The sequence below is a fragment of the Apiospora phragmitis genome (genome assembly GCF_038363925.1).
Source record: "Apiospora phragmitis strain CBS 135458 chromosome Unknown utg000007l:2111988.0-4706623.0:1.0-2598199.0, whole genome shotgun sequence".
Taxonomy (NCBI): Eukaryota; Fungi; Ascomycota; class Sordariomycetes; order Amphisphaeriales; family Apiosporaceae; genus Apiospora; species Apiospora phragmitis.
In genome coordinates, this window is record NW_027117406.1 from 749,205 (window position 1) to 769,110 (window position 19,906).

Below are 19,906 nucleotides of genomic sequence, written 5' to 3' on the forward strand. Positions count from 1 at the left end.
GCTGTTGTATATATCTAATTCCGATAGAACATTCAATAAGAATACCAGTTTGAAGTATATCATCTGAATTGAACCTATCATCCATCTTATCCTAGCCCCGAGCCCTTGTACTATTACTGGTGTTGCCAGAGTCGCCATCCCAAATATACACTGCTACCAGTGGTTACTACTATGCCAACCCAAGTTAACACCAGCTTGGTAAGTATCGACCTTGCTTGCCTATCGAATGCTGCCTTCTCGTTGACGCGTGGAAAGTCCTCATCCGGCACCGGCTTATGCAGAAATTGTGCCAACGGCGGCCAGCCATCTTTGACCTCCATAACTAGGAGCTGCTCTTTTGGTACGGACTTGATGATATCATTCTGGTACAAGTCAAGAATGACTTCAATTCAAAACATAAAAGCATCAGCATAAAACACAACTCAGAAGGAATAGATCCCTCTTTAGGTCAGGGGTTCCTCGGAGGTTTCTATGAAGAGATATCCCACTCACACGAACCATATCGGCCAGGCTCGCGCCCATTCGCCACCAAAAGCTCGTCAACGGAGCGCTCGAACCCGGTGAGGATGCCGGGGATCCAGCGGACGGACGGCCGCGTGTTGAGCACGACGCGCACGTCCGGGAACAGCGCCACCAGCTCCGGCACGAACCAGATGCCCGGGATGTCGACCAGGCCCGCGTACCCGCGCACCGCATCGCGCACCAGCTTCCGCGTGCGCTCGGGGTCGTGCTGCACGAACTTGGCGTCGCAGGCTAGCGCCCAGAGTTTCGTGCGCCCTGTGAGAGTTCCCCCCAAGGTTCAAGTCAGTGAAACGAACTTTTATCTTTTAACGAATGCAGTAGTTTTCTCGATACACGAGTAGCACTCCTTTTCCATGTGACTGCGATAAAGGGGTAGGGGTTATTGGACAGGGTGAGCCTACTGTCATCGCCGCTCAGCCAGATCTGCGTCCCGCCGTGGTAGATGGGCCCGTCCACCAGCTTCTCCAGCGCAAGCTGCATCGAAGACGTGCCCGTTCGCGAGTAGCCGGCGCCTATCACCTCGAGGGACGACCTCGATGGGTCGGGCTTGGACAAAGAGCCGCCCATGATAAATCAACCGATTTCAAAGCGGCGTTGGTCAGATGCGTGAATCAGCGAGGCTGTACGTGCATACGAAGTAAGATATAGTAAGCAGCTCGACAACTCCCCCACCCAGCTGCGGTGGATCACGACTTTTTGGTATTGTCAGGGTTGGCATACCCCCGCTTTGATTATCCTACATGGTGTACGGCACAGGAGGTGGAAATCAATGAGCCGGCTTGTTTTCAACACCACAAATGGGTGCGTATCAATATGAATCTGGCATCTACGGAAAGGTAATACGAATTCCCATGTAATTCTACTGTAGTCAGTTTTTGGAGAATCCGTCCAGATATGCGAGTTAAGCAATTATGTCTCCTCTCCCTTTCTTTCTTTGTCTGCCCGCAAGCGGACTGTCTCTCCTATTTGTTCCTTCCCGACAATACTACTATTTCAGGATGGGCTTTGCCACGCGGCTAGGCCTTGGTGGATGGAACGTCAGGGCAAGCAGGACAGTCGTTTTGCATCAACTGATGTAGTAGAAAGTGGTACAACGAAGTTCAAGCTGTCAAAAGCGACCGCCAAAGACTGGCAATAACCTCCCACCATTTACTCAGTATGAATTGTAAGTCCACCCAAACGAGGCGAGCCTTTTCTTTCTTTATTTTTTCGGTGGGCTGACCAAAGATTCTCCAGTCCTTACCCTCCGTGGGACGCCTTATTCACGGCCAGCGCAGGGCAATCCGTTCGTCCGCGCAAGAGAGTTGTTCGGTACGATCAGGGCTGAGGAATGCCGGCAGTATTTCAGTGCGTTTGGTCAGTTCACATACCAGGAAGTGCTCGGCGTGGGAGGATTTGGGGTCGTGGTGAAGTATGCGCAGACCGACGCCCAAGGGCGCCATCTCCGGTATTTCGTCGTCAAGGTGCCCAGGAGAACCGATTCCAAGGATGGTGGGGAAAACGCGGCAAACTTCCAGAAAGAATTCATCTGTAACGTGGTATGCAGAAGAATCGAGTTTGTTTCATTTAGATAAGTTGACGACACAGGCTGACGAACGCTCGACAGAGGTTGATGGGCTTGAAACATATCCCGCAGATGCTATGGTTGGACCAATACCCAGTTGGAAATCGGCTGGGAGACGGCCCCTGGCCCCGAGGTTTGAAGGATTCCAGTGGTATATGATATTCGAATACCTGCCATATGGGGACATGCTGGAGCTCTATATAAGCAGAATGAGCGGGAGAAATTGAACCCTTTGATCTCGGCTCAAATCCCGGCAAGGCTTATGTGGAGGATATTCCTATGCCGTGAGTACGCTGAGCCAGAAAGAGATGGGCTACTTCTCTTTACACTACTACACAGCTAGCCACGGGATGCTTACTTCTCTCCAGTCATACGAGCGTGTATTGGAATTGCATGGCCACGACTCACGGCGGACGAAGCGACGGAGATGGCAATAATACCAGGACAACTGCGGCCGATCCCTGAGACCATCAAAGAGATAAGGCCGATTGCTCCTGTCAGCATAGTACATTTCGATATCGATCCGAGCAACGTTCTCCTCGGGGATTTTCACGACGATGCGCCCGAGCATGCAATTCAGCCCGTCTTCAAAGTAAGTGCGGATCAAGAAAGCAGGGGGGATAAGGGACAATATTGACTGGCCATCACTCGTCTAGTTAGCCGACTTTGGTCTGACCAGGGAATTACCCAACAGACTACAGTGGACCAGTAGGTCGCTATCACATTTCAATGTTGCCCATGGTTATGCGTGTCTTAACATCGATACCTAGTTTAATCTGTTTGCAAGGGGTTGGGGAAATGGTTATCGTCCACCGGTCAGTTAACCACATTCACTAAACGCCCCAACTCGTGTACCTCTTTGGATAACAGAACTGACTTCAAGGTGCTCATTGAAGGAACAAGTACTGGGCATGGCGTTGGGGAAACTGGGCCATTTCACCCCGGATTCAACACCTACGGCCCCCATACAAATGTCTATGGGGTGGGAACTGTAAGTCTATTACAGGTCGTGTTTAGGCATCCGAATATATATATATATATATATATTGCTTCAGGAAGAGTACAGTGCTGATGTTGGCCTAGACTATGTTCTCTCTCATTACTAAATCAAGGCCTCCTCGCATCCCCTCTTTTCGTCACAGGATTGCATTCTTCAAGGCCAAAATGCCAGCACATACGGCTGGCTCCTAGTCCAGAATGATGCAGGCCCCCCAGCCGGCGCCGAGGCCTTGTATCGAAAATACCCCGGGCGCTCCGAGAACTCGTGGCCCGCTGTATGGCCTCCGACCGCCTGCTGCGCCCGGTCCTGGGCTACCTCCTCCCGGCGATCCAGCACTACATCGCCGAGGGCGACGCGCTCGAGGCGCAGGGGCGGAGCCCGCAGGGCGAGAACAACGCGGACATCGAGCGGTTCTGCCTCGACTACATCGTCGGGACCCCCTCCTTGACGTCCGCCTCGACCAGGCAGACCACGGACGACGAGGAAGCCGGGGAGGCGCGCGACGGCTTGGGAGGCTTGGGGCTCGCCGGGCAGGGCAACATGGGCATTGACAACAATCCTGATATGGCTTTCTGGAACGCTGGTCAAGAAGAGGAGATAAATCTGGATTATTTGAATTAGACCGGAAACCCTAGATCTCAACGCAATTCATAGTGAAGATAGACTTATCTATGAGAAATGTCTCACGGTCCTCTAGTATTTACCTTTCTCACTCAAGCAGATGGCCGTAATAGTGACTATTGTCCTTTTGTTGAAGCCCCTAGGTTAGATGGTTTTCTACTATTACTTAAGATTGTGCACTGGAAAGGGACGACGAGCCTAGGCCGAGCAAGCTAGGCAAGATCGGCTCTTTGAGAGGACATTGTCTGTGTACTTGGCAGTTTAGAAAAACAAGGTTGAAAGACCGAAAACGGCAGTCAAAGGCATTCAATTCTCAGCCCAACAAAGAAAGGGGTTTGTTGATAGCACAGGTACTCCATGTTCCGCGACTCATCGCAACTACTCGAGAACCTCAAGACTGCATACGCATTGGCGTATGATAGCTTGAATGACTTCTAACACACAGTCCATGTAATTTCTAAACGTACTGCACCAACAAAGATGGCTTTCACGAACCGGGATTGGAATCCAGGTAAGTGCCTCCTCGAGAGAGTGTGCAGAGGGCGCATATCGATAGATTTATCTCTTCCCCAGTTGGTACATGGGCTAACTCTTTCTTTCTTTCTTTTTCTTCTTTTGCGCTAGATCCGGTGATCCTCCGCTCATATATCAGGTTTCAGGGGAAGCAAGACATCTTGCAGACTACCCAAGAATCATCCCGCATATTTAGAAAAGAATTCGACTATACGCATTTCATCTTCAAGAGGACTCTGGGGTGGGGTGGTTTTGGCCTGGCCTTGAAATACGAACAAGTAGACGCAAACGGGCAGCACGTCGCTTATGCCTCCGTGAAGGTTCCTAGGGCTGCGCATGTCGAAACAATAGCGTCGTTCAAGCATGAGACGAGGTATTACATGGTCAGTCAGATGACAAGTTAATACAATGTACCTTTGGGTCGTTGCTCACTACTTATTCTACTGTTTTATAGAGGTTCGAAGCCTCCGAACACATCCCACGTCTACTTCATTTCCCCCCGGGCATGACGGAGGAGCAAGACGACGGAACAAAGGCATTGCCCGAGGGTAACGATCAGTTCTGGGTAAACAGCAGCGGCCTTCACCTACTCGTTCATCACGCAAGTAAGGATCTACTGGAACCAGGACACATAGCCCCTTTCCCGAACTTGGCTTGAAGAATTGGCCTCTGACGAGCCACGTAGTGATCCTCGAGTATCTCGAGTACGGCGACCTCAATGAGTTGATGCATAAGTTAACCGACACATTCTGGGAGAGGACCGGGGGTACTATTTCTAGAAGCACGAACTCATACCTAATAGGACTCTATGGAGGTTCTTTCTCTGTTGTAAGTTTACCATTTCTCGCCTTTTATGACCGGAACTTCACTTTGCTTAACCAAAGCTGTCGTAGTAACTAGGGGTTGCATCGCGATGGCATATCCGCGAAAGTCAGAGGCCCAACTAGAAGCCATGATCCAATCGCAGCAGGCACAACATCGCAACGGGGGAGCCTCTGCCGCCAACGCAGATATACCTTGGCGCGAGGTGATGCTTTTGAAATTGAGAAGTCGTTTGATCCATAGAGACCTGGACCCGGGCAATGGTACGTTTCCACAACTTCTCAGGGGCACACACCCACGGAGATTTCCTTTGATGATTTAACCCACTATAAACTAACGCGAACGTCTCTCCGAACAGTCTTCCTGGGCAAGCCCGACGCTGGAGATACGGAACATAGTTTCCATCCTGTCGCAAAGGTTAGCAACTCGCCCATCCCCCATCCGTGGGTCCACGTCACCTGCTTCATACCGCCAGCGGCGCTGACACTTTACGTTCTGTTTCAGATAGCCGACTTCGGCGCAATGTGGGATGCTGCAAAGGGTCAAGGACTCTTGTATGTCGACGCACCGGGTCTAGGGAAAACGTATGTCGACCATCCCTTCAGTCGGCGTTTGAAAAACGCAACGACTAGTATTTAGTCGGAGAAGAAACTGATCTGGTATTGCTAGTGACATGAGAAAAGGAGGCAAGCCGCACTGGCTCGCGCCTGTAAGTATTCTCTATATCCCATTCGAGGTTAATACCAAAGGAGCGAACAAGTTTTGCAGCTGATACATTGTTCTTCCTATATCAACAGGAGCAGTTCGACGACTACGTACACCAGGGTGCAGGATCCTTTGGTGACTGGACCAACATCTGGGGTATTGGCATGGTAAGTCATCAGTCACGTTTCGCTTTGCCATCTATCACTTTCTCCGCGGTCAGATAGACTTCCTGTGCCCGCTTAACATTTGCGGATAGATCATGTTTAACATCATGACCCTCACCGTGTGGCGCCCGCACACACGTGAGTCGAGATTTGTGCCGATACCGACGCCAACGGACCCGAACCGGATAGTCGAAACCTTCGGGTGGTACCTTGATGACACGCAGCCGTGGCCGACGCCGCGCAGCGCCGATGCGATGAAATTCTATGATTACGACAAGGACCTGCGTGAGCTCGGTAAGTTACCCCCCACTCCCCGTTTTTTGGTAGAACCTCACCTCCGTTCTTCTTATTTGGCAAGGATGGATCTAACTTCCGGGATGACGACAGTAATGCTGTGTCTCGAGAAGTGGCCAAAAAACCGGCCCACACTAGGCCAACTGCTTAGCACCATCGAGAAGGCGATCAAGCGAGGGGATGAAAAGGAGGCGCAGGGGGCCAGCGGCGAACTAGAGACAAACGCACAACTCGAAGCCTTCTATGACCAATATTTCCTCTCGGTAAGCAACTTCTGAGGCCAATTCCTTCCTATTCCAGTGGTATCCTCTCTTTATTCTGGTGTGTCAGGGGAGATAAATGCACCATCTAGTCTAGGACTGCCCCTGTTCCCTCCCGAGACACTCTTGAAGAGTAATACTAACGCCGAGAGTTGATAGGCCCCGGAACCTGTGGATCACTGGGAAGGCAGATACTGATAAGGGTAATGGGGGTCCCTGGGCGTCTTGTAGGAGGAGTATACGATATAGCGCCATCATAGCATCGGGTCCAGTATGCGTAAAGAAAATACTGGACAAAACAAGTTGCGAATAATCTGAACATGCGTGCTTATTAAACACGCTCTTCCTAGTCTAGAGCCCGACCGGGGACCTTCTACTCGTCATCTGAAGACTCATCATCTTCGTCCATCTCATCCACATCCTCGTCCTCTTCACTTTCGGCTTCAGGTATCGCCTCGGCTTCTAAAGCCTCCTGTTCCTCTTCCTTCCTCTTGCGGTCGTCCTCCTTTCGTGCCTGCTCAAGCATGCGGGCCTTCTCAGCACCCGATTTGCGCTGAGCGACGACGTAAGCACCGACAGGAGTCTTCTCCCAGTCGAAATCCTTCAAAAACGCATCCACTTGTGACCTGTCCTGGAGCAAAGTCTACCTTTGCACGCCTTTGCTCGATGAACTTGGAGTTCGCCTCGAGCTTCTGCACCAGCAAAATCAGGCCTGACCGTAACTTTCCATTGCTGTTACCGCCAGTCTTCTTCCGCGACTGCTTGAGCCATCGCTTCAGCGTGATGATAACGGGCAGAGCAAACTCGGGGAACGCAATGTTTGTCGACCAAAGCACAAAGTATTCGGAGAATAGCTCAACAATTTGATCACCAACGCCGTCTTGGTATACCCGGGTTCCCAGCTGTGACTTTGGCGCTTTGTAGGCGACATGGAAGTCGAAGGGCTTGAGGGTCGCGGCTTTGGGCGTCTTGCGCATCTCAGCAGAGTTCAATACTTCGATAAGAGCCGATGAGAGCGGGATGTAAGTTCCAGTAGCTCGTGAGATTCGCAGTAATGACCGTATCAGTTGGAATCGAATAGGGAAATATGTTGCGTTGGGAATGAGTCTCATAGCTCCAAGTGTGACCTGAACGAGGGGGTATATAAGCAATTTCAGCTGCGACTCCTTCCCCGATTCTGCCTCCTTCAGCGGGCTGCAGTGCTCTGCCAGAACACATGACCAGAAATCCAAAGAGTGCACATATTGCCAGTTGTACACGTTTCTGTAAGATTCCTTGTGGTTGTTCACAATACTGTTTCGCAAGTGAATAGCGAGCTGCCGGATGAAACCGAATGCCGTCGTGTAGCCGATGCCCTGATCAATACCCCAGAGCTCGGCTGCGGAGTTCTTCATAAGGTTGATACCTTGGATTGTGTTGACGTTTGTGACTCGTGCGCCAGCGATGAGGCCTTGATAAGTGGCCTTCAAAACGACCTCTCGTATGCCCTTGTCACCAATGACTACAAGTCTCCGCAACACCAAGAATGCTGTAATGCGGGTAGACTCGCTGCTGGTGTGCAGCGACCAGAACCCGACAACTGTCTTGATCAGAACCTTTAATAACTTCCTGAAGCTGAGCATGTACGGAATCAGGGGAGTCAGGGCTGACAGAGTCAGTTTCAGGGTGGCATCATCTGACAGTGTACCCAGGAGGTGAAGGATGGCGGATGTGAAACTCCTGAGAAGTACAGACAACGTCTTGAACTTCTTGGACTTGGTGGGCACATGGACCTTGCCAGAAGCAGTCTCCTTGACAGGAATATGGTGTTGCAGCACCTCGGGTATTTGTTTTAGTGCAACCACGAGGATATCGTGGAATACCTCTGGGCTCGAGATGTTGTATTTCTGCTTTCTCTCGCCCTCAGCGTCGTCTTCGTTCAAGTGCGCAGCAGAACGGAATGCCAGTACGACTTGCCGCGTAGCCCTTAGGGAGTGGTTCTCAGCCATGGAGGTCTTCCAGCGCGCCACCATCTCCCGAGTCAATTCATCCTCGTCCACAGGTTCCTCATCGGAGTCCTCCGCAGATTTCTTGGAGGCCTTCTTCCGCTTCTTCTTGGGCTGCTCCTCTCCTTCGCTCAGGTCGTCCACTTCAGCCAGATCGGCATCGTCGAACTCCAGTGCTTCGGGGTCGTTCTCCTTCAAGAATTTATAGAATTCCGGGTCGTCTTTTGCCAGCGCGTCCATCGCATCCTTGCTCATGCCAACCGCATTGTCCATCTCTTCGTCGGCAGCGTCCTCGTCGTCACTTCCGAATTGCTGTTCGTCCGCCGGCGAGGCATCGTCTTCGCTGCCATCCTCGAATGGATCTTCGTCATCGCCGGCGGGTTGGTCTCGTTTCCGCTTGCCCAACTGCTTGGCAGCAGCCTTTCCATCCTTTGACTTATCCAGGATCTCGAAGCCTCCGCCAAAGAAGTCGTCCACGCTCATCTCTCCGACGTTGGGGGTTTTTTCCTTGCCATTGAGCTTCTTGGGAGCATCGGGATCGTTGGGGCCCTTGAAGAACTCGCCATCTTTCGTGGTCTTCAGCTGCTTCTTGGCCTTGACTTGTTGTCGCTGCTTGACCTTGGCGGCTGCTTTCCGTTGGTCTAAAACACCCTTCAAGTGCTTTGACTCGAATTTCTTCGTCGCCTTGAAGTTCTTCTTAGCACCTGCCATCTTGAATATCGGCTGAGGAAACGTGCAGGTGTCGAAGAAGTTGGGTGTGATCGTTGACTTACACACCTACTTTCACAGGGTATGTATGATACAGTTAATTGAACTGGGCGCTGCTCGACAACATGAAATTTTTAGGTGGAGAAGAGTGCCGATAAGGCTTATCAGAGCTGAGCTAGGCAAAAAAAGAGGGAGTCGGTCTTGGCAGGTACTCGCAGCGTAGTGGGGGGCTCCACGGTTACCTAATACAGAGCACTTCAGCCTCTCTGCCGTACTGTGGTCGCATCCAGACCAGAAGTATGTAGGTTAGGTAGGTACAACTGCTTGACGTGATCACACCCGACCGGAGCATAGTGGATCGCAGTCCTAGATCTCGTCATTTGATAACTGGACTGTGCCTTGTTCAATAGGGTGTTCTGGACTTGAACCCCAGGGTCTCTGGGTGATAAAACCATAAAACCTCGCACCACGTGCAACTTCCATGATCATCTGTCTGTAGATGCGACGTCTCCCGGTGACGTCAGTAGCTTCACGATGATATCAAGGCAGGCTTATGCGCCAACGCCTCATAGCTATGTCCCAAATACGACTTTGTCTGCAACGATAGACCTGGACGAGGTAAGTAGCTGGAAATTCTTGGGTGAGCTCAGTACTAATTCATACGACATAGGAGGTCAAGCTGGCAGAGACACGTGCGGAACGGGATTTGCAGGATTCTCTTGCCGAGATCTTCTCCATCATCGTCACCCTCGATGAGCTGGAGAAGGCCTTCTTGAAAGATGCCATTCCCGAAGCCGATTATACGGAGATCTGCGAAAGGTCTCTAAAGCAGTACAAGTCGATCCTCGCCGACGAAACTGTCGCCAACGCTTTTGGCGGCTTGGAAGAGTTCAAGGCTGAGTGGGATGTATGAAGCCATCTAGCCGGGAACTGTTGCAGAAGAATGCTAATGTGGCATATAGTTGGAAGTGCCACGGGCAACAGAACGTCTCAAAGTCGGCATGCCTTCTACAGCCGTCACCGCTTCGACCAGTAGTGCTCCTGCCCCGCCTTCATCGACCAGCAACATGTCAGGGGCCCTCATCTTGGAGGCAACCCAAGACTTCATCACTTTCTTGGATGCTCTACGGCTCGGGCTTCTTGCTAAGGATCAACTGCATCCCCTCCTCACAGATGTCATACAGAGCGTGAACAAAGTGACGGACCGCGACTTTGAGAACCGAGGGAAGATCGTTCAGTGGCTTATCACGTTGAACCAGATGAGAGCCACCGAGGAATTAAGTGAGCAGCAGGCCAGAGAGTTGGAGCTGGATATCAACTCGGCGTACCAAGGGTTTAAGAGCACCCTGACCTGAGCCTGGCGGGCGAGCATACTCAAACTGAAGAAGCAAGCACAGCCAGCCCGACTATGTCATGCCGCTCAGGTCAGGGTCGGAACCGGCGGAGAACAGCATTGTATGATCTCGAGTTTTGGATTGTAGTGTACGTCAAGGAGGCCTACACTTGGGCCATGTTTCGTATAATGTGGCCTTGATGATAGACATGTACTAAACCACATGCGGCTATATAATCCGACTGAGCGGCGTGCAAAGGGATTAGCTAAGACTGCGATATCCCTAATCAATATTTGGTTGCTTGGTATTAACAACTTATTTGCTACAAACAGAGATCGAATGCCTACTACCTACTTACATGTACTTGTTGCTTTGTGAATATTTGGTCACCTAAAAGTGAGGAGTGTAAGGCGTGTCACAGCGACAACCCCCAGCTCTGCTGTAACTCCCATGCTGTGACCGGGGCAGGTACGTACCTTCCGCTTCAGTGTCAGTGTGCCCCACCCATCAAATATGGCGGCTTTTTTTGGGCGCCGACACCAAGAAGGACGGCGGGCAAGTTTCATCAGTTGTCAACTTCCATTTTCCACTTTCTCCCGTGCGAATCCCTCTATCAGGCCGAATTTTTCTCGAGTGAATTGGCTCTGCCTGGCGCAAAGTCGCAAGTCACCGTTTTTTATACCCTTTCCCGAACCTCGCATTCGCGACAGCAACGAATCCCCTCCCGTTGACATTCTTTTCACCCTCCAAGCGATAAGATAAAAACCACCAGCAGCCAACTTCCTAGTTTCTGCCCCACGAAAGAGCGAAACATTGAAACCTCGCATCCATCCGCCATCGTCCCTACTCCATTTGCGCCCCAAACTCTTGAGCAGTTGGAGCTACCTCGAGGCACTTTCCCCTATTTTTGAAACCTCGTATTAGGTTGCCAACTTCCTCTACTGAATTGCGCATCTTTTTTTTGTGCATTCAACAACCATCTCATTCTCCCCCGCCTCTCCAAGGGAAGAAAAAAAATACCCAAAGCATCCCCACCAACCACACACACAACAGACAAAATGGCCGAGCAACAAGTCGACCTCAAGACGATTCCCGTCTCGCCCGAGGGCGAGCACGAAGAGACCCCCGCAGTCGATCTGGATGGAAAGCTGGTGACGGTGTTCCACGACAAGGACAACTTCAATGTTAAGCACCCTCTTCAGAACAAGTGGACTTTGTGGTTCACTAAGCCCTCAAGCGGCAAGGTACGTCCGTCCCTACGTCTTCGGCTGGTAGCTGCATACCTCATGTGCCAGTTCTGAAAACTAACAATAATCTGGTTGCAGGGTGACAACTGGAATGACCTGTTGAAGGAAGTCATTACATTCAACTCGGTCGAGGAGTTCTGGGGAATCTACGTGAGTATTGCCTTGCCCTTATTGTCGCAGGCCACCGTACTGAATGCAACGCAACCTGTAGAACAACATCGCTCCTGTCAGCGATCTGGCCCTCAAGTCCGATTACCACCTTTTCAAGGAGGGTGTGCGCCCCGAATGGGAGGACCCTCAGAACAAGCATGGTGGCAAGTGGTCCTACAGCTTCAAGGATAAGCGCAACTGCGACATCAACGACATCTGGCTGCACACCATGCTGGCTGCCATTGGCGAGACGCTCGAGGAAGAGGATGATGGCGAAGTCATGGGTGTTGTCGTCAACGTGCGCAAGGCTTTCTTCCGTATCGGAGTCTGGACCCGCACAATTGGTAAGAGCATCCCTAACAGGGGCGACGGCGATGTTGCGGGCGGCAAGGGACGATCCGTACAGAAGGGTCAGGACATCCTGATGCAGATCGGCAAACGCTTCAAGGAGATTCTCAAGCTTCCTCCCAACGAGCCTGTCGAGTACTCTGGCCACACCGATGCGGCTCACAGTGGAAGCACTCGTGCCAAAGCCAAGTTTACCGTTTAAGGTGAAGGATTGGAACGGAAGAGGTGCAAGCCTTACATGAATGTATTTGCTATGGACACAATTGCCTGGCCTCTACCCTGATTTGCCCCAATATGGTCACGTTTTGGAGTCCTGAAAACCCTAGAAGGGTATGCAGGAACGATGACAGCAGAGTTTAAGAGGGGACTTTGACCATCTACATCTCCCATCGCCCAGAAGATGTGGCGGAATGTTTAACAGTGGAGAATATACAAAAAGGACGCGCAGCATTGTCAGTAGTTATCTACGAGCTGTGCCAGTACTTGATCAGTTGGGGCAGTAGAGACGCCCGACTACATACCGCATAATTGCTACATCATATTGATCTCACATGACCCCAGTCAAGAAGCCCGCCATGGTCTGTGTTCATTTAAAATTTAAGTGAAAACCAAGTGATGAGGATCAGTGTTTTATTTAATTCCGTGTTGCAACAAGAGTTTCCTATGGGATCTGAAGTTTGCTCTATATATGCAACCAAATCCATTTTCCTGTATAAGTCGTCTTTCTCTGGATGACTCCCGTTCGCAATACAAGAGTTGAGTGGAAACCCTCGAGAAGCATTCGAGTATCATCTTTCGTAATCGTACATGACCGATCAACCTGTCTAGACGATAGATAGGCCCACCGACCCTAGTCAGTTGCCTCTTTACAACTCATCGCCGCTGAAGTCATCCTTGAAGACGGCGCCGACGAGCGTCTTCTTGTTGACCTTGCCCATGGCGTTGCGGGTATGCTTTCGACGACCCGCAGGACCTGGGGGATCTTGTAGTTGGCCAGGCGGTCGCGGAGCGCGCGGCGCATGTCCATGGGCTTCCAGCCCTTGGGCTTGTGGGCGTCGTGGAGGACGATGACGGCGCCGACCTTCTGGCCCCACTTGCCCGAGGGCACGGCGAGCACGGCGGCCTCGGCGACCTCGGGCAGCGACAGGAGCTCGCGCTCGACCTCGAGGGCCGAGACCTTCTCGCCGCCCGACTTGATGATGTCGGCCGACTGGCGGCCCAGGATGAAGTACATAGACCCTCGGGCCCAGTCGCCCGACTGGCCGGACCCGGCGCCCGTGGAGACGGACCGCCGCAGCGCGATGTCGCCCGTCTTGAACCAGCGGCCCTTGCCGTCCTCGCCCTCGACGAACTCCTTGGCCGTGGCCTCGGGGTTGCGCCAGTACTCCCGGAAGACGTTGGCGCCGCGGAGCTGGATCTCGCCGCTGTGCTCGCGGCCGCCTTCGGCCGAGTCTTGGGTCACGACCTGCTTGGTCTCGGGGTCGACGAGGCGGGCTTCGACGCCCGGCAGCGGCCAGCCGACGGAGCCGTCCACGCGGTCCGTGTAGTCCAGGCCGCAAGAGAGGGCCATGCCGACCTCGGTCATGCCGTACCGCTCGAGCAGGACGTTGCCGTGGCTCAGGTCGCGCCAGGCGCGCTTCACGGGCGTCGGCAGCGCCGCCGAGCCGGAGATGGACACGCGCATGTTGTCCGGGTTGATGGCGGTGCGCGCCGCCGTCGCGATCGGGGCGGGCAGAGCGGGGTGCGTCGAGAGCAGGCGGGGTGTACACGGTGGGGACGACCGTGAGGAAGGTGATGGGCGCGCTGAACATGCGTGAGTGTTTGGCTTCATTTTCGGCGGCGGCGGCGGCGGAGTCGCCATTGGTGACACCGTTGCTACCATTGCCATTGGCCTGTAGGAAGGGCTTCGCAAACCGGCGCCATACGGTATCGGCATTGAACGGAAACAGGAACTCGATCGTGCTTCCGGCGAAGAGAGGGGTGAGTATGGCGTTGACGGTGCCGTGGATGTGGTGGAGGGGCAAGACGTGCAGGAGCCGGTCGCGCGGCGTGTACTTCCAGGCCGCGATCAGTGAGCGGCATTGCGCAGTCAGTGCGGTCTCGGGCAGAAGGACGCCCTTGGGCCGGTTCGTGGTGCCCGAGGTGAAGAGCATCATGCCTGCACCTTTGGTGTCGGCATCGTCACTGCTAAGGTGGGCTTGGGCTCCATTTGCTCCATTTTCGGCACTAAAAGAAGTCCCGCCGAGATGCTTGGGCAGCTCGACAAGCTTGGGGTGAGGATGCGGTGTGGGATTCGGGGAAGGGTCTGGGAAGGGCGTCGAGAGGACTTCCTGCGCTTTGGTAGTATACTTGGCCGAGTGCAGAAGCAGCAGAGTTTCGGAGTGCGACAAGATGTATTGTAGCTCGGCGGGGGGAAGGGTGGTGAAAGTGGTAGCGCAATGGCACGTGCCGCCAGAATCGCAAGCAGGGTTACTTGGTTCGTTGGTCAGCTTTTCGTTATTGCTTTTTACTTTGCGCCGTACATAAATCCAGGAACAGGACAAAAGAGATTTAGTAAAAGCCAATGCGTACCAACATAGTCGTAGCTGTTCTCAACTAGGAATGCTATTCGTTCTCCCCGGATGTCCGACTTGCCGGCGGCCTCATATAACCGGTCACGGGTACGCACAACGTCGGGGAGAAGCTCGCCGTACTTGAAGCTACGTCCAGAGAGGCAGTGCACAACGGCTGTCGAGTCTGGGTCATGTTTCGATATGGCCTCGAAGAGAGGAAGTCTGGGCAGGGTGGAGGCCATCCTGAAGAAGTGCAGGCCGGCAGTGGCAGCGGAAGCTTTAGACAATGGTGGTAGTGTTGTTGGTGGTGGTCCGGAAAAGAGTGACGACAGCGTCCGCGGCTTGCTACGACTAATGCAGGCAACAAATCGTTGTGCAACTGGGAAAGGAGAGGAAGTAGACGCACGACGCAAAGCAGGCCCGGTAATATTACTATACAACAGCATTACGGGGACTCTCAGAGACCGAAAAGGAAAAAAGGGACCGTTCCAAGGGAAGACAAGTATAAAAAAAGAGCCGATCTCCGAGGGCCGTCCGATGTCCAGTGTTGTGCTCTGCTCGACTTTGTCGGTTTGGCTGTGGTATCAGTCTGTCAGTAAGTAGCGTCCGGGTAGAGCAAGTGTGATTCACACAGGTACCCCTACTGTACGCAGTGCTTTCGGGAAGAGAATGCCTGCAGCGTACAGAGAAGATCCGCTTGGCAAGGGTCTAATCCCCAATGGCTGACATGCCGTATTCCGAGGGGGCGGACAAAACTGCCGTTGAAATTCTTGATTACTTTAGCTAATAAGGCGCCGTGGGATGTTCCAAAGTAGAAACCTCGGGGTTACATTCTAGGCTATTCATTGATCAAAGAGAGAACATTAGGGTGTGCAGGTGGTGTGTGTGGTAGGGGAGATCGGAACTGCAGCATCTTCCAATTGCATTTTTGCCCCTTGATTTTTCGTCACTGTTCTCTCTCTCTATCTAATCTAGGTACATACCGAATCACCGGTCCGCCTGTCCCGGAGTGTCAACCCCAACTCTAAATCCATCGCCAGAGAAAGCCAGTCATCCGTCCACCGGACCCGACTATCCAATCCGTGAAGTAGTGCATGAGTAACCATACCGTGCCAAATTGCACTGTACACTATCGCCAAACTGTCATTCAACCATCAAGTGCCACAATCACAACCACGGGACTCTCGGTTTAGATGTTCGCTCGGCATCTCTGCGCCGGCACCAGGGCTTATCGCCAACTTTCCAGTATGGCCACCTCCTCGAAGACGCCCATGGAGGACACCATCCGCAGCAAGGTACACCACCACCCCATCTTCACCCCCACCCCTTTCTCACTCCCACCCAATACATCGTCATCACGCCAGCTAAGAACACTTGATTTTCATCCTACATACATTCTAATTTCCACAAATATCCTGTATCACATGACCCAACCCTGATTACCTACCTACTAACGTGAAAATTACATAGATAACCGCCTCCCTCGCGCCCTCGCGTCTGGAGATCTACAACGACTCGCACAAGCACGCGCACCACGCGCCCATGGCGGACAGCACGTCCAAGGAGACGCACTTCCGGCTGGTCATCGCGTCGGCCGAGTTCCGGGCCAAGGCCCGGCCCGCCCGCCACCGCATGGTGTACTCGCTGCTGCGGGACGAGATGGCCCAGGACCACGGCATCCACGCGCTGCAGCTCAAGACGCTAACACCCGAGGAGGACGAGCCGGCCGCCGTCGACGACCAGGGGGCCGAGGCGAGAGAAGCCGAGACAGGTTGATTCTTGAGTGAGAGGGAGAGGAGCCGACGATGCCGGGCTGGATGGACTGGTCGATGTATTGCCTTAGGTCATCCCTTGGGTGAAAATTCTAATCCGCGGCCAACGACCATAGAGTGTAAGATACGGCTTCAGTAGACTTCATTGCACTAGCGCAGCCAGGTCCGGAAAAATAATGAATCTTTAGACCACAATATTTGATTTATATGGTGCAATGGCATGACCACCAGAGACGGATGCTAGCCGAAATTCGTGAAGCCTACGGGTATAGTCATTGCTACTTCTATCGAGTGCTCAAGCTATTCCTAGATAATGAATCGACAGGGGCAAAGGGGTATATATCTCTCGTACAAAAAGCCAATTCCTTTTGCCACTTACAGGGCCTTCCACACTATCTGTGTAGCTCTCGCATTGCTCTCGTACACATTCAACAGCCTTAGGGTATCGCTAGAATTACATGATCATGAACATCTTCTTCCGTCTTCGTCCTCACAGTAGGTGTGTGTGTGCATGCCTGCATTACTCTTTCTGGCCAGAGGTCGGAGTACCACCCGGCAGCGCAGAGCTATTGGCAATGCTTTCCTGCTTACGCCTCAATTTTTTAGCTAGGAATCTATTCCAAGATCTTTGCCACTTCACTTCATCGTCTTTATATTTTGTAGGGCCCAGCCACGGGCCCGACAATGGCGGCAGAGTTGCTGAGGGGGTCGAGCCCTCACTTTGTCGACCGCTCAAGGCACGGCCAATTGTTCTCTTGGGTGACGCAGCAACAAGCTCATCCCCTGCTGGCCGTTTGCGAGAAAAGATCTCCGAAGCCGAATGTCTTAGTGAACCTGCCGGCGAATTGGGCTTTCGCGCTTTTGTTTTTGTCCTGTCAATGGGATCACTTTGGCTTCCTCGCAATTGCTGCTGTGCCTGTGGGCGTTCTGCCGGCACGATAGGGTTCGCAATATTTGTCGTTTCATCATCTTCTTCTGTCTGGACAAGAGCCTGTTCCAAAAGCTGTGCTGTGCCGATAGCTGGCGTCGGTGGCAATGCAAGTACTGGCTCGGCTGGCGGTAACGAGTTTGGAAGCGGGCCTCTTTTTGGTCCTGCAACCCTCATATGTCTCCAAGCTTCTTCTGCCTCTTTCGGGTGTTTTTCAAACACTGTCTCGAGATTTTCCCGTATCACAATTCCCTTGCGGAATTGAAAACTTGCATTATCGACCGTTTCCATGTACCATTCAATGGCGGTGAAAGGCTCTTCTGAGCCTTCAGGGCCGAATTCACTGACATAAGGGACGAAACCTTCGGTCCAAGCCCGGATAAAGTCGTCATACTGATATGTTGCGAGAGCCTTCTTGCGCTGCAATTGTTGTATATAGACGCATGCTTTCACAAATTCCCAGATATTACCATGGTCCTTATATGTGGGGTCGCATTCGTATACTGGTCGTAAAGGGTCTGCTCTGCGCCCTTTTCAACCTTCTCACGCTGTTGCGGAACTTCATCAACCACCATAGCATCTTCCTCGGGGACTGGTGGCGGGTTAATGATCTCAGCTGGCCTGGAGCCTCCAGCGGTGTGTACGGCAGAGGAAGAGTTTCCAAATTGAGCCATTGCTTTGTAATATGCAATAGTCGATTTGACTTGCTTCATCTCTTTCTCCACATCTGCTAGCCTCTCCTTTAGATATGTGTGCTCTTGATTACGGATGCCATTCTGTTCTACTGGTTGAGTGACAGGGTCGTCGGGTCGAGGCCCGGAGACATCCCCATTAGGGCCCGGCACAGGAACACTCGAGCTTGGCGCCGGCAATAGAGATTTGTGAGCTGGCTGAGGCGTGGAAGCCAAGGGTCGGATCAAGGGGGACGATGGATGGTCATGGGAGCTAGATAAGGGACTCTGTGCTATCTGAGGCAGCGAGCGCGAAGTAGTAGGCTTGTGCTTTGTTGATTGTGAAGGCTTGTCCGACTGTTTTGATCCAAGGGACACCTGCGTTTCCCTTATGAGAGTTTTCGATGGCGATCTCCCATTGGTGTCTCTGGATGGAGTATGCAGAGTTTTATGGTGCTCGGTTGATGGAACGATGGAAGATGATGTCTCGTCACTAAATGAGGATTCTGGCACGTATTTCTGAGGTCTTGCCTTTGGGGGAGGAGCCCTCAGGCCAGAGGTTATCAACGGTTTGGTTGGTGGTAGATCATCCATCAACAATCCTTTGACGTCGACAAGGGGCAGGAGCCGGTGTTTTTTTGCTGCTTTCACTTTCCGCAGCTCAGATGCACTCTTCGAGCTCGGCGGTTCAGGGAAGGTACTGGGCACTTGGACTTGCTGGCCCGAAGGTGGCGTTGGATTCAGCTCGACGGCTTTGTGCGGTGGTGGGGGCATCATATCTCTGTCATATGCAGCCGGCTGTACGATCTCCAGCTCTTCATCCGCAGCTGGACTGCTAGAGGGGAAATTGTCGAAAACAGGTCGTTTTTGTACATTGGAGATACTGGGGCCGACTTGTAGGGGTGACCTCGCAGGTAGCTGAGTCTCGAATGGTTGCTTAAGAGACGATTGGTCTCGTCGTGATTTAGGATCCCCTGGGCTACTGGCGGGCTGCATCATGGCAACAGGAGCTTCCGGCAGCTGCGAGGCGAATGGTTGTTCATCAGACTCTTCTGGTGGTTCTAACCTAGTGACTGGCGGAGGGGAGGAATCCCAGCCGGAAATAGGGGTGCCAGGTCGAGAATCATCATCGTCCTCTTCATGGACTAGATATGAACGAGGTCCCGAGGGCGACGTTGGAACAGCAGCGGCTTCTCCAAGAAGCACATTTGGTAGTTGGCTTGGAATAGCAGAGCTCGGCCGCTCAGGTTCCTTCAGTTGACGAGAATGGAAGTCGAACAAGTTCTCAAGCACCTTTCCGGGCACATTGGCCAGTCCTTGCGGTTGTCTGAATAAGTCTTCTCCCATGAGGTGGGCGCGCTCAAAATCTTCTCTTGGTCGTCCGAGACCCTGAAGATACGGCGAGGTAGCTTTCCCTGACCAAGCACGTCAAGGGGAAAGTCGAAGGGCGAAGAGCTGGGCTCATGTGTAGGTGTTGAGCGCTTCACCATGGTGTCCATTGGTCCTCCATCAACAGAACTATACAGGTCGTCTGCATTGAAGCAAACCAGTCAGTATTGCCCAGATTCCCGTCAGGCAATTGTCGATCTCAAGGTTCTATAGCAATCTGTCGAGGGTAAGTGGCTGAAGTGTCAAGCAGAGCTGCTCCAGATATAGTTAATAAACCCTTGCCAAGATCTGGGGACGCGGTCTGTCGACCTCGAGACGCGTTGCGGGGCTTCGCATTTTTATTAGCTGACCGGGCCG

The 19,906-nt window shown here is 52.6% G+C and overlaps 9 protein-coding genes across 9 annotated transcripts; 5 read left to right on the forward strand and 4 right to left on the reverse strand.

Annotated features, from left to right (window-relative positions):
• Positions 1-113: 113 nt before the first annotated feature.
• PG994_007831 (uncharacterized protein) lies at positions 114-1,089 on the reverse strand (the record flags this gene model as incomplete). Its single annotated transcript, XM_066859240.1, has 3 exons — positions 114-382; positions 493-777; positions 924-1,089. 3 exons carry the CDS (start codon positions 1,087-1,089, stop codon positions 114-116), a joined length of 720 nt encoding a protein of 239 aa, XP_066714727.1.
• Positions 1,090-1,680: 591 nt separating this feature from the next.
• PG994_007832 (uncharacterized protein) lies at positions 1,681-3,707 on the forward strand (the record flags this gene model as incomplete). The annotated part of the gene is made up of 6 exons (XM_066859241.1): positions 1,681-1,687; positions 1,759-2,060; positions 2,430-2,678; positions 2,970-3,077; positions 3,199-3,360; positions 3,420-3,707. The coding sequence occupies 6 exons, from the start codon at positions 1,681-1,683 to the stop codon at positions 3,705-3,707; spliced, it is 1,116 nt and encodes a 371-aa protein (XP_066714728.1).
• A 357-nt stretch (positions 3,708-4,064) lies between these two features.
• Positions 4,065-6,280, forward strand: PG994_007833 (kinase-like domain-containing protein; the record flags this gene model as incomplete). The annotated part of the gene is made up of 12 exons (XM_066859242.1): positions 4,065-4,120; positions 4,188-4,218; positions 4,367-4,603; positions 4,675-4,825; positions 4,906-4,954; positions 5,023-5,048; positions 5,105-5,305; positions 5,401-5,626; positions 5,726-5,751; positions 5,811-5,914; positions 6,004-6,205; positions 6,270-6,280. 12 exons carry the CDS (start codon positions 4,065-4,067, stop codon positions 6,278-6,280), a joined length of 1,320 nt encoding a protein of 439 aa, XP_066714729.1.
• Positions 6,281-6,838: 558 nt separating this feature from the next.
• Positions 6,839-9,161, reverse strand: PG994_007834 (ribosome assembly protein; the record flags this gene model as incomplete). Its single annotated transcript, XM_066859243.1, is given in 2 exon segments — positions 6,839-7,096; positions 7,113-9,161. The coding sequence occupies 2 exon segments, from the start codon at positions 9,159-9,161 to the stop codon at positions 6,839-6,841; spliced, it is 2,307 nt and encodes a 768-aa protein (XP_066714730.1).
• A 531-nt stretch (positions 9,162-9,692) lies between these two features.
• Positions 9,693-10,513, forward strand: PG994_007835 (VPS28 protein; the record flags this gene model as incomplete). The annotated part of the gene is made up of 3 exons (XM_066859244.1): positions 9,693-9,776; positions 9,829-10,065; positions 10,121-10,513. The coding sequence occupies 3 exons, from the start codon at positions 9,693-9,695 to the stop codon at positions 10,511-10,513; spliced, it is 714 nt and encodes a 237-aa protein (XP_066714731.1).
• Positions 10,514-11,550: 1,037 nt separating this feature from the next.
• PG994_007836 (eukaryotic initiation factor 4E) lies at positions 11,551-12,439 on the forward strand (the record flags this gene model as incomplete). Its single annotated transcript, XM_066859245.1, has 3 exons — positions 11,551-11,736; positions 11,818-11,889; positions 11,951-12,439. The coding sequence occupies 3 exons, from the start codon at positions 11,551-11,553 to the stop codon at positions 12,437-12,439; spliced, it is 747 nt and encodes a 248-aa protein (XP_066714732.1).
• A 664-nt stretch (positions 12,440-13,103) lies between these two features.
• PG994_007837 (uncharacterized protein) lies at positions 13,104-15,031 on the reverse strand (the record flags this gene model as incomplete). Its single annotated transcript, XM_066859246.1, has 4 exons — positions 13,104-13,166; positions 13,211-13,873; positions 13,914-14,746; positions 14,809-15,031. The coding sequence occupies 4 exons, from the start codon at positions 15,029-15,031 to the stop codon at positions 13,104-13,106; spliced, it is 1,782 nt and encodes a 593-aa protein (XP_066714733.1).
• A 1,005-nt stretch (positions 15,032-16,036) lies between these two features.
• Positions 16,037-16,565, forward strand: PG994_007838 (BolA domain-containingprotein; the record flags this gene model as incomplete). Its single annotated transcript, XM_066859247.1, has 2 exons — positions 16,037-16,084; positions 16,260-16,565. 2 exons carry the CDS (start codon positions 16,037-16,039, stop codon positions 16,563-16,565), a joined length of 354 nt encoding a protein of 117 aa, XP_066714734.1.
• Positions 16,566-17,081: 516 nt separating this feature from the next.
• Positions 17,082-19,650, reverse strand: PG994_007839 (uncharacterized protein; the record flags this gene model as incomplete). Its single annotated transcript, XM_066859248.1, has 3 exons — positions 17,082-17,909; positions 17,960-19,379; positions 19,454-19,650. 3 exons carry the CDS (start codon positions 19,648-19,650, stop codon positions 17,082-17,084), a joined length of 2,445 nt encoding a protein of 814 aa, XP_066714735.1.
• Positions 19,651-19,906: the final 256 nt, after the last annotated feature.